The sequence below is a fragment of the Anser anser genome (genome assembly GCF_964211835.1).
Source record: "Anser anser genome assembly, chromosome: Z".
NCBI lineage: Eukaryota > Metazoa > Chordata > Aves > Anseriformes > Anatidae > Anser > Anser anser.
The window spans coordinates 11,458,675-11,471,113 of NC_139723.1; the positions used below are offsets into that span (position 1 = coordinate 11,458,675).

General features: G+C 41.9%; 1 protein-coding gene across 2 annotated transcripts in view; it reads right to left on the reverse strand.

Annotated features, from left to right (window-relative positions):
- SNX30 (sorting nexin family member 30) overlaps positions 1-12,439 on the reverse strand; it is a 53,213-nt gene that overhangs the window by 7,185 nt on the left and 33,589 nt on the right. For both annotated transcript variants that reach the window (XM_083818103.1, XM_083818102.1), the window contains 4 exons: positions 11,916-12,111; positions 11,139-11,338; positions 5,097-5,183; positions 327-479 (listed from right to left, as the gene is read on the reverse strand). In XM_083818103.1, the coding sequence (XP_083674229.1) occupies positions 327-479; positions 5,097-5,183; positions 11,139-11,338; positions 11,916-12,111 (636 nt within the window). The remainder of the gene's footprint in view (positions 1-326; positions 480-5,096; positions 5,184-11,138; positions 11,339-11,915; positions 12,112-12,439) is intronic.

A 12,439-nucleotide genomic window follows, 5' to 3' on the forward strand; every position in this document is an offset into this window, starting at 1 on the left:
TCACCACCACCAACTAGGAAGCAAACTACTGCTGATCAACAATTTGTTCAATTCAAGAACCCAAGACAGACAAGCATCTAGTACGAAGTACTGTTACATGACTGCCTTGCAAGAGACTGCTGGTCTCATACAGATCTCTTGAGCACGACCAGCAACTCTATATAAGCTGCTGACAAAGAGCAGCTTCCATAGCACTTAAAAACTGCTTTAAGATGTCCAAGGTTCTTTGCCGCAAGACAGCATGAACATTTTCCGAAGAATAATCACCACCTTAGAGGAAAATTAATCACTTTTATTCCTGCCAATGCTACAGCAGCACCACTTACCTTCTCGTAGTACTGGATGTTTTTATCTGCCATCCCCATGAGTAGCTGCCTGAAGTCCTGTCGCTTGTTGTTCTGCCATCTCTCCATATCTGCTTTCAGGTCAGCATTAAAACATTCTACTCGGTCTTGACATTTCTCGACATCTGTGGGTACCTGCAGCAAAAGAAATCAAGATTGAAACTCTAGTTGAGAGGGTTAGACTGCTAAATTAGCTCAACCTCCCTGAGAAAAAGCCACAGAGGAAAGGGGAAGTAATAGTCCAGTGGTTACCCTGAAGGAACTCAGTTATGGCTGCAGGGAGAAGTCCCAGTTCTTTGTTAGTTAGGAGACAGGACTGATTAATTGTTCTTTGCTGTTTGAGGTGGCGGGCAGTTCTGCTTGTCCCACTCCATGCCAGATACGGAGACAGGCTGAGGAAGAGCTTGCTAGAGGCACATGAAGAGGAAAGGCGATCTGTACAAGTGCTGAGCAGATAGGCTTGGTCCCTAGTTCTCAACCTCAGCAGACTGACCACAACTCCTCAGCAAGCCTCCTCTCCTCCTTCCCATTCACAGCTTCACTAGGCGTTTCCCAGTCTTCACTAGTGAAGCAACAAAGACCCAGGTTTCTCCCAAAGAGCTGAGAGACTTCAGAGTTAGATTTTGATGCCAACAGACAAACAGCGGTGATCAGCTTTGTCTGCAGAATAAAATTTCTAAAACTCTAGCTTTAACCTTACAAGCTGCCTGTAAAAAAGTATAAATGCAGAGCACTGATGATAATAACACAAAGGCAACCGGAGGCATTGACTCATTTGGCCCAAATGATCTCAACTGGCCCAACACTGAACTTGTAGTCATGTGTAAGCAATGTGAAAAATCAGGAAGGACAGACATTGCAAGTCTACACAGAGATTGAAAAGGCTTACAACACTAGCCATGACCTCAAGATAGAAGCAAGTTAGGTCAAAGAAAATGGTACTCATACAATCATAAAGGATGGAAAAGACCTCCAAGATCATCTGGTCCAACCATCCCCCTACCACCAGTGTCACCCACTAAACCATGTCCCTAAGCACCACGTCCAACCTCTCCTTAAACACCCCCAGGGACGGTGACTCCACCACCTCCCTGGGCAACCCGTCCCAATGCCTGACCACTCTTTCTGAGAAGAAATGCCTCCCCATTTCCAACCTGAACCTCCCCTGGCACAACTTGAGGCCATTCCCTCTAGTCCTATCACTAGTTACCTGTGAGAAGAGGCCGGCCCCCAGCTCCCCACACCTTCCTTTCAGGTAGTTGTAGAGTGCAATGAGGTCTCCCCTGAGCCTCCTCTTCTCCAAACTAAACAACCTCAGTTCCCTCAGCCACTCCTCACAGGACTTGTGTTCCATAACCTATTGTTTTAACCAATGTTCTGTATGCCACCAGGCACCTACAGGAACAATTTACAAATGTTTCTTCAAGCAGGAAAATCATGAATACCATTCTCTTCCTTCTCCTTGTGCCTTATGGCCACATGGACAAGAAGCTTGCCAATACATGCACACTAAGCCCAAGACATCCAAAGAGGAAACCCCTGAAGTCCACTGCTCACATCAATGCGACTAGCAGACTTAGACTTGGAAGCTGTGAACTGCACAAAGCCAAAGGGCAACACGAAGAATATTTGCGGAATTCTGTTATGGTTCCTCTTGCACTTGATACTTTTAGGAAATTCCCTTTTTTTCTGAGGGTTGTGGAAAAAGGAAAAAGATGAACAGACTATGTAAAAATTCTTCATTGGTAGAAGTTAGGAGTTTACTACTACCTTGCAGTTTGGCAAGATATGTGATCTAGGCAGAAACATGTTACCCCTTGTTGTTCTCCAGCATATGGATTAGGAAGATCACCAAAGTACTTTGTAGATTAATAATAGTCAGAGAAGATCCTATATCTGGCCTCCAATAAAGCTTTTCAAGAGACAGACAATACCTCCTTTGTTTGAGTATCCCTTTACTCACAACAAATGGATTTATGCTACCAGCAGTTTGGGGCTCAGTAGCTACAACATTTCCTCTGCCTTCTCTGAGCACTGTAATTCTGGCTACAGAATCCAGTCTCCTACAACTCATGACAAAGATCTCTCATAGGCTTCAGACAGGAACTCCCAAGACAGTTGGATAGAAGGCTCACAAGGTGCTCCCCTCAAGGCACAAGCACACACTGCATCATTTTTAAGCATTCTGCTATCTTAACAAGAAAGAAAGGGCTCTCAAGAGTCATGAAGTCTGGAAGCAAAACCACATAAGATTTCCCAATTAAATTAAGTTATTTTCTAAGTGCTCAGTAGCTTCCTGCTTCTTCTGCCAAGATCCAAAACCGCACCGAAGATTTAAAAAAATGTTTTCTTTCTCATAGCCAGTTCTCCTGCAGGTCAGGCTGAGAGGGCTGTATGAATATAGAGCTACAAGGACAACCCAGTAGTCAGCAAATGGGTCACGTATGATAAAATTATAGAGCATAAAGAACTACAGCAATGAACTCCAACTAAGTCTCCATAGGCCTCGTGAAGAATCTGCACACACACTGGTCCTATTCAGGACTGTAACTATATATATATGGTATTTCTATCTTCCCAGTTCTTTGGATATACACATTGTTAGAAGCTGTTTTCTTTTCCCCCCTCTAAACACACCATTATCTTCTACTTCAAGGTATATACTGCCATAATAACTGTTCCCACAGATCACAGAACTACAAATCCTTGAGGCAGACAAGCTAAATTACGTCATTAAAAGTGGATTTCATCTCATTAAAAGGAAACAATGTCTGCAATTTACTACCTTAGTTGGATTACTGCAAAAACAGCTCCAGTCTATCAACAATAAAGTAAGCAGCATTTCTCAACTGTACTTGCTTAGAAATACAAAAGCTACAGTTTGTACTAATGCTGTTACTCTAGTGTTAAAAGCATCATGCATACAGAAGAAGCTACACTCTGGTTTTGGTGGAAACTATCATTCTGAGTGGTATTTGCTGGCAGACATTTATAGTAGCTCTACAAGCCTTTTGCATTTATAGCCTGCTGAGTTTTAATCAGATTTGAGAACTACCTAATGACATCAATGGAGTTTTATGAAGCCAGTCTGACTTGTGTGTACTGTGAGTCCCAGAATGCCCTCCAGTAGAAGAGGTTAACAAACAATAATATGCCCTTGTTTACTTATCCAAAACTAGTCGCTGCCTCCCCCTTTTTTTTCTTAAAGATAATTTCCGCCAAATCAGTTAAATATGCTGAAAGGGACACAAATGCCATTCACTGCATAACCCAGCTCATGCATCCTGTCTGCTTTAGCAAGTCTTAACCAGGAAAAATCACTGAATGTAAGACATGTTGCTAGCAACAGCTCTAAGCTATCAGTTCTTACAGATGAGGACATTCCACTCAAAGTGGCAAGGATCTGAGAACTGTGAGCTAGTATTTTACAAGCATGCAAGGAATTCTATTAATTTGTTCAGCTTCCCCTTTTAAATGACATAAAGGTCTTATGATATGAAAGAAAGGTACAAGGAGTTACCAAAAGATATGCTTCTGATACTCTGGAGAGCAAACGTAAGTATTCCAAAAATTCTTAGACAGCTCTTTAAATGTGGCACTTTACTTAATAATTCCACTGCGAAGTGAGCTCCAAAAACCTTTCAGTAGGTGAGGGATTAGCAAAGTTCAGCAGCTCCACTGTACTGAGATCATTATAAAAGTCAAATATCTAAACACCTCTAAACACCTCAACTGGCTCCTGGATATGCTAGATTTAGATCCATCCATCCTATACATAACAGGTTAGAATATGTGCTCACATAAAACTACATTAAGTACATACCAAGCCAGCTAGCACTGGGGCAGACAAGATATAGAAATACAAGAGCACAAGATACCTAAGCCATTCTAGTACTACTTTTGACAGCGTCTGTGTCATACACAAGCACGACTGGAAAAAAGTTTGCTTCTCTGTGGTCTGTCCTCTTCAGCTTCAAAAATAGATTAAAGACATGATATTTATTAAAGACTTGAACCTCCTCTAAGATTATTATACAGTAATTCTAATGCTTGGAAGTCATCCCTCAGTCATTAACACTAAAACGAATGAGAACCAAAAAAAAAAGAAGCAGAGGGAGCAGAAAAATCCTGCTTTCATTGTTGGCCAAAGTTGCAGTGATTTAAGACACAGCTCCTGCACATCTCTTCATGCAAAAAGCAGGTGGCAGCATAAGCACACCAGTTTAGATCTTTGCTTCTGCATGAAGCCCAGCCAAAGCCTGTCACCCACTGACACCTGCTGTGTATGTTCAACATGACACGGAAATACCCACCTAGCAGAAGGGGTAAGATGTGGAGTCTCCCACAATCAAATTTGGTGTCCTACAATATAACTCAGCAGTGCCAGGGTCCAGGAACTCGATTCAGCCAGCAGTCACAGCACTAAATTGCAAGAGACTCTTGTACTATCACTGTTTCAGGCCATGTTACTGAACACTCCAACTGCATGCTAGCTAAACATTACGCAGGTCAGAGCCACCCTGCTCTAAATGGTGGGAGATCGTGGTACAAGATGTTGCTAGACAAGGTTATATATGTTCATACCTAGGTCTTCATTCTGCACCAGCTTGCCACCAAACTCTTGTTCTGCCCAAAAGTGTTTACACTGCAAAGAAGAAGCCAGAACCAGACAAACCAAGCTCTATTTCTTCACTGTTCTCAGAAAGCAGTGGAAGTGCAGGCTCTTTTTGCAGAGGAGTTTGAAGTGCTAACCTTTGGACGGTCTTCTTTTTTCAAGGCTACTGCTTCCAGTTTTGCTTCATACTCCGCTTGAACTTGGTCTCTCCTCTTCAGCACATTCTGTGGACAAAAGAAAAGATAGCTGTGAGAGGGATCCTCTTGTTCATTCCCCATCCAGCCTGCAAGAAACTGCAAAGTGACACAGCTTAAGTACTAATGCAGTCCCAAGTCTGCCTTTCACTTTGTACTATTTTACAGTATTTAGGAAGTAACTTTATAAAAAATAAAAGAGTATTTTCGCTCCAGCAGTTGGAGGGGCAGATAAAACTCAACTTTCAGACAAGCTGGAGGCATGCAAGATACAAGCTTTCAAATAACCAGGAGTGTAAGTAAATTGGGTATGTAAATTCAGTTAATCAGTTGATCTATTACTAGAATCTAAGGGATATAAACAAAAGCATCGAAATTGTCAAGGACTAGTGCAAAGCACTTGATAGACTCAAAAAGAAGAAAGACAAGAGCATAGGCTAAGAGTCATGAAAGCTACCACAAAAAGCATTACAGAAACTCCTCAAAGTCCTTTTAACAAGCTGTTACAACCTTATGATAGAATAAAGGTCAGCTTTGCTTTTATGACTTTTTTTTGGTTTTGCTTCTAAACGAAAGAATTAAGCTTATGAAAAGAACATTTTATGTTAAAGTACTGAAATATCCAAGTGAGTTTCATGTGATAATCATTTTACTGACAGAGGCTTCTCAGAATAGAGAACAAAAGACTTTATTCTTATATTTTACTACATCCACAAGGCAAGATCTCTGCCAAGGTTATGCTATAGGCTTACAATGTAAAAACAATCAATAGATATTAGTCTTTTTAATACTACTGAAAATAAGTGGTTCTGCGTCTGCAAAAGCAGGTATTAGCCCCATACTGAGCAACGTTTCTTCAGGCTTTACAAGAGAAACAACCAGTAATGTTTTATAATTCAGTTGATGCAAAGTTATTATTGAAAATGCTTGGAGGGAAGTGGGCCAACACTCACTGCTGAGGTACCTGTAAATTAGAGCTCCTCTTGCAGCCAGCTTTGCTGGTTCATGCTTCAAGTGCTCCTTTCTGCCACCCTTAAGTAATTTCTCATTAGGACAATGGGCGGTAACTAGTCATTTTAACAGTTTCAGACAAAGCTAATGAAGGAGGACTAGCCATGTATAATGGTAGCCTACTGAAAATTTCTCTTTAGAGAAGTAGCTCTCAGAGCTCTAAGACCTAAAATCTAGACAAGATGTTTCCTAATTTGAGGCATACAAACCTCACAAACAGTGATCACCATCTCCCCCCTCCTCCCCCGTAAGCCAAGGGAAGGTCACCACCACAGTTACTCTGATGAACTTCATTCCATGGGAAGAAAGAACTACTCCTGACAGAGTACAGGCAGCAGACACTGCAACCAGTATTCTTAAAAAACTCAGTCCACGATAACTGGGAAAGACACTCCACCCACAAAGTTGCTATTGATTTAGGCAATAAAGGGGACAAAATTAAAAATGCACCTTCAATAGGTTAACCCTCTCTTTTGTCCCCAGTAGCAAGCATGCTTTTGGTCCCATTTGCTTGAAGAAAAAAAAACAAAAAAAAAACAAAAACAAAAAAAAACCACAACATTCCCATCTGTTTTGGAATCTAAGCAGCTATGTGGAACAGCCCTGGAGTGTTTGAGGTTACCAGCAGAAAAAAAGCCTGAGTGATTTAACGGGTATTTCCACTTTATATTGCCCCTTGAACCTAAGTCAATTAAGTCAGGGTTTTTTTCCCCTCAGAAAAACGGCTGTCTCCAGCAATTGCATTTAGCCTCCATAAGCATGGAGTTCATACAGTAAGCAGGATCTAAACCCATACTAGCCAATGATTAACAGGTATCAGCAGACTAGATTCAAAGGGCGGGTGTATTATTTCTCCTTAAGTGCCTAAGTCATCCACTACGGACCATCAGCAACATGCTTCTGCATACTGTTTTAACTATCTATTAATGGTTGACCTGAAGGCGGTGAGAAAAATATTGCTCTCCCTTTTATTCGTCCCATATGTGAGAGGATGCATTTCCTCAGGCACCTCCAAGCATCTCTTCTCAGCTGTAGATGAATGTGTTAATGCTTCAGCTGCTTCTTAGAAAAGCTCTGTACTAAGTATCCTCAGATCTACCACTGTCTTTGCAACACTTCTGCTAGTTAAGGCCTCATAGAGAAGGAAACAAAAAAAAAATGGGACAAAACACCACCTGACAAAAAGCCACACACCACACACTTCAGCAGTGTGCTCACGTGGCCAAGAAGGCCAGCAGCATCCTGGCTTGTACCAGAAATCGTGTGGCCTGCAAGACTCAGGAAGTGGTTGTCCCTCTGTATGTGGTTCTGGTGAGGCCGCACCTTGAGTGCTGTGCTCAGCTTTGGGCCTCTCACTACAAGAAGGCCATCGAGGCCCTGAAACATGTCCAGAGAAGGGCTACAAAGCTGGTGAAGGGTCTAGAGAACAAGTCCTATGGGGAGCAGCTGACAGCACCGGGATTTTTTAGCCTACAGCAGAGGAGTCTCAGGGGACACAATGCACCCCAAAGGAGGATGTAGCAAGGTAGGGGTCGGTCTCATCTCCCACGCTACGAGCAATAAGACAAGAGGAAGTGGCCTCAAGTTGCAACCAGGGGAGGTTTAGGTTGGAAATTAGGAAACACTTCTCCACTAAAAGGGTTGCGAGGCATCGGAACAGGCTGCCCAGGGAAGTAGTCGAGTCACCGTCCCTGGAGGTATTCAGAAGACATGTAGATGTGGTGCTTAGGGACATGGTTTAGTGGTAGACTTGGCAATGCTAGGTTAATGGTTGGATCTGATGATGTTAGAGGTATTTTCCAACCTAAATGATTCTAGGATTCATTTAGTTCTGAAAGGAATAAAACCGCTGGTTCCTATTCAAAAGGTGAGACTTAGCCTGCTTTCAGTGAGGTAGGTCCTTCTCCATTTTGTATTTCATTAAAACATTCCACCTTGGCCTCTATCACTGAAGGAGCTTCAGGAGTTTGCCAGCAGCCTCCTTTCTCAGGCTGCAAAGCCATGCCATTTGCACTGCACATAGCTTCTTACTACAATTAGAGCTCATAAAAGGATCCTTATTTACTGCATGCCTCTAAAGAGGCTGTTAGCTATTCATGTGATGCTTACTTCTAATGCATTTTTAAAGCAGCATCCAAGCACACAGCTGGAAACCTCATCATTTGATAGGCCTTTCTCGCAGTATTAAGCATACAAGATTTTAATACCAGCACTACATTATTTAGAACAGAATTTGTCCTTTGCATGTGCCTCCCATGGAACAACAGCACACTACAAAAACTGAAGCATTGCACATTTGCTGATTAAGGCTTCATCTGCACCAGGATTCCAGACACTGTCTGGCCATCTCATGCGTGGCCTGTGTTTTAGAAAAGCTCTCCCAGCCACTACCAGCATATATTTTAACTCAAGCCCACAATCCCAGCCTCCACCCACTTCTGCAAATCTTTCAAAAAAATCCAGTCAGAACCAAGAGATGTGGCTTCCCTGGAAAGAGCTAACGTTTATTTCAACCAGAATTACTGGGCTTTCACTATGAATGTGCAGTTCCCTCAGGCTGGCCCCACCAGGCAAAACACTGCTCCTTAAGACACTAAAGGAATCAGTCATCACTAAAAGAAGTGAAAATAATCCTGGCAGCTCTTACTCTGAGGGGCATTCACCCGGCTACAGACTGCTCCACAAATCAAATTCCCTTACCTATAGCTGGGGTACAACTTGCAACAGAAAAAGCTATCAAGGTTGCACTGAATTCCTAGGACCTAAAGACACCTTCCCTCATGTACCCTATCCAAAAGCTGTGCTCTGAAAGATCCAGGTAGATTTTAATTTCACTAGCAGACTTCAAAGCAACTGATGAACAGGAATGTACTGCTAGTGAAGAGGACAGCTCTTTCGGTAGCAAGCCTCTTGCGCTCTTTTGGGGAGCAAGAAACCTCCTTTTTAGTTACTTCTTTGGTTTCCTAAGTCTGGCACGACAGCGCTGTAAGCTGCTTACTGCATCAATAGTAACAGATTTGTGTGTTTTAGCATAAAAAAATCTGTACTCAGTATGACATGACAAATTTCAGGCTTGGCATTCGGAAGGGGTGGAAAAGAAGAACAGTCTGCTTTAGCTAATAGCGGTTTTTATTCCTGATTTTCAGGTGTGATAAAGCTAATGATGTGACCAAGCTTCACACTCAGCAGCATAACCCTTGTTTGTTATTAACTGCTATTTTGCGAATGAGGCTTCTAGATCCAACTGGTTCCTAAGCACCAACACAATGAGCATGTTCAGCCAGTTACCAGAGAACAACTGACAGGAAGAGCAAAATCCTTTAGGGCACTTGAAAGTCAAGTCAACAGCCTAGCATTTAAGCTACAAAGCACAGGTTTCTTCAACTAAAGTGGTACTTCAGGCAGTTAAAGAACACTTACCACAGGGAGAGCAGCATTAAAGACTCGCAGCAAAAAGACAAAAAAAAAATGCAGCTAGACTATTAGCTTGGAGACTGCATTTAGTGTCTTTGCTATCATCTGACAGAGCCTCATTCTAAAAGCTTTTTTCCTCCCCCTACCTTTGTGTAAAACACCTCCTATAAATTAGTTTGCCACTTCAAATGCCATTTTCCGTAGGTCATGGCATTTGTATCGTGAAAAGCCAGAAGTTCTGGGGTAAAAGTTTTAGCTGCTAACCTCATGTCCTGTTTAAGTACACACACACACGTGCCACTTCCTACAAAACGGATTTGAACACCCCATGTCAAAGCTTCTAGCTCCATCTCCAAATGTTCCAGCAATACTTCAGTGTTAATGGTACTGGAAAATAAATGCACCAAGTTTATGCTGGGGTTGAATACTATGAAATACCACGAATACCGTGAAGGCAAACAGTAGCTTCAGACAATTAGTACAAAGCCTCACACAAGAATATCTTGCTTCAGCCAGGTAAGACAGAAGTCTTGCAACCAGCCATCTGAAACTGGGAAGAGAAATCTGTAAAATAAATGTTCTTTGTCTGAGAAGTGTAGGAGGACTAAAATTAAGATCAAGAAGGACTACCATGTTCAGATTGTAGGTTTCCAACAAGCTATTACATAGCTCTAAAAGAGTATCTACCATGCCCTTGTAATGGTTGTTCCAAGAGGAAAGTCCTCAGAAAGAAATTTGTCTGCTAGTACTTTGTACAGGGGCTGCTAATATATACTGTACCATGGGCGTGCAGTGAAACACTCTAAAAACCAGAAATGGAGTTCTCATTTTCACTTTCCAGTACAAATAACTCAGTAATTTTTTCCTATGTGACGAGATTTACAGCCAATGCATCTTAATATCAAGGGAATAAAAATTGTACTGAAGTAGCTTTTATTATTTATGCATAAGTAGTAAGATATCAAGTTCTTAGATTAACAGTCACAGAGTAATATCTTTAAACAATTACTTGGTAAACAGATCTTAGCAGCTGGACAGACACATCTTGCCTAGTGTACAGGGATGAAAGGGGAAGCACTGTTTGTCATTTGGACACCTTGTTCTAAAAGAAGCCATCCAACACTGCTGCATACAAGCAACAGAAGCTGTGAGTGCCACCTTCTCTGCAGGTTGATTCAGGCATTGATCCAGCAGTGAAGATATGACCCACACCTGACTTTCCTACAATTCAAAGGGAAGATTCTAGGCAGCTATAGGATGTCTCCTACAGAAAATCACCTACTACTCAAATAAAGGAGCAGCTTTTCAACATTTTATGCACACCCTAGCTTTACTGACCTTAAGCTGACTGAATAGCAGAGCAGATACTGCTACCTATGCAGTACCCTGCTACTAAACATACCTAGTTTTGACTTAATCATGAAAACATCGTCCTATTTCAATTATTTACTTCTCTCTTTTTCCACCACCAAGCCTTCTCACTCTTAGAGAATGAACTCACTGACACATCACTCCATGCAAATATAGTAACAGTGTCTTCTGCCAACATGCTCCCTTTACCTTCATTGACTCCGAGTACAGTATATATTCCCTAAGCACAGGCAGGAAGTCTTCTGTCATGTCTTCACTGAGTTCTTCAAGAGCTGTGCAGCAGTTCCCAATGCAGGCAGATACTCCTTCCAGTGGCTCTGATAATTCAACCTCCAGCCCACCCCACGTTGAATAAACAGGTCCATATTCTCGTAGTTCCACCAAGTATTCTGCAAGAGACAAAGGGAAAAGAAGATAAACATAGAAAGAGCTAGACAAAAGGGTCTGCAAACACTCATGCCAGAAAGGAGAATCTATGACCAAGCTCAGCAAACATGAACTCTTCTAAGTCAAGTCTAGTGTTGCATTAACATCTTAATAGCCAGGGCTCCACAGCTGCATGGAGATGGCAAGTTCAAACTACCACCAGCTTAAATGACTGCTCCTACAATATTCCATACATAAAGACATTTTCATCTGTGCAGTAGTCAGTCATCTTTTATACATGTAAAACTTTGTTTTGTGAAGACAGGTCCACGAAGGCTATCCTCCTCTACCCATAATGCCATGCGCACTCTTCCAGCTAAAATCTACAGGTTTTCTTCTTCCCATAACTCCTCCCAGAAATAACTCTGCCTGTGAGAAAATAGGTTAGTATAACAAAGGTGAGACATTAGATTTTACTCTGCATGTGGCTCATTACATGCCAGAATCATTGATGCAGGTTGTGTTGGTTGTGTTATCAACCAGAGTAAGATAGAGAGCACTCAGACTGAAGTATTACAACGGAAGACCTTATCTCCTTACCCAATTGTTCCTTGATAATCCGTTGTGCTATTCTGTCAATGGTACCAAGTTTTAGAGAGAATGTGTCTAGATACTCTCCAATGGCTGCAAACTCCAGTGGACGACTTCTTAATTTGTAGCCTCCTGTGACATATTTGACTGACTCCCCCATCTTTGACAGCAATGCCATTCCTTGCTTTTTGTATGCATTAAGATCCTGGAAAGTTAGAAAAAAACAGTTTAGAAATACTTCACTTGCATGTTGGAAGATTAACCCAGTAAAGGATACTTCCCAGTCAAGACCAAATATTGTGAAGGCAAGAGGCATGTAGTCTTGACATGTGGCATGTAGCCTTGGACGTACAACTTTGTACAAGTTATACAGCCAAGCACTAAAAAGACTACCTCTAGAGAGAGGTAAGCCATCCAGGAGAACGGTATGAAGTATACTACAAATGAGCAGTAAGTGGCCCACCCTTCTGTTTGGACTGACTTTCTCATGTTCCTGTATTGGCATTGGAAATAGTGATGTAAGCAGATCTGTT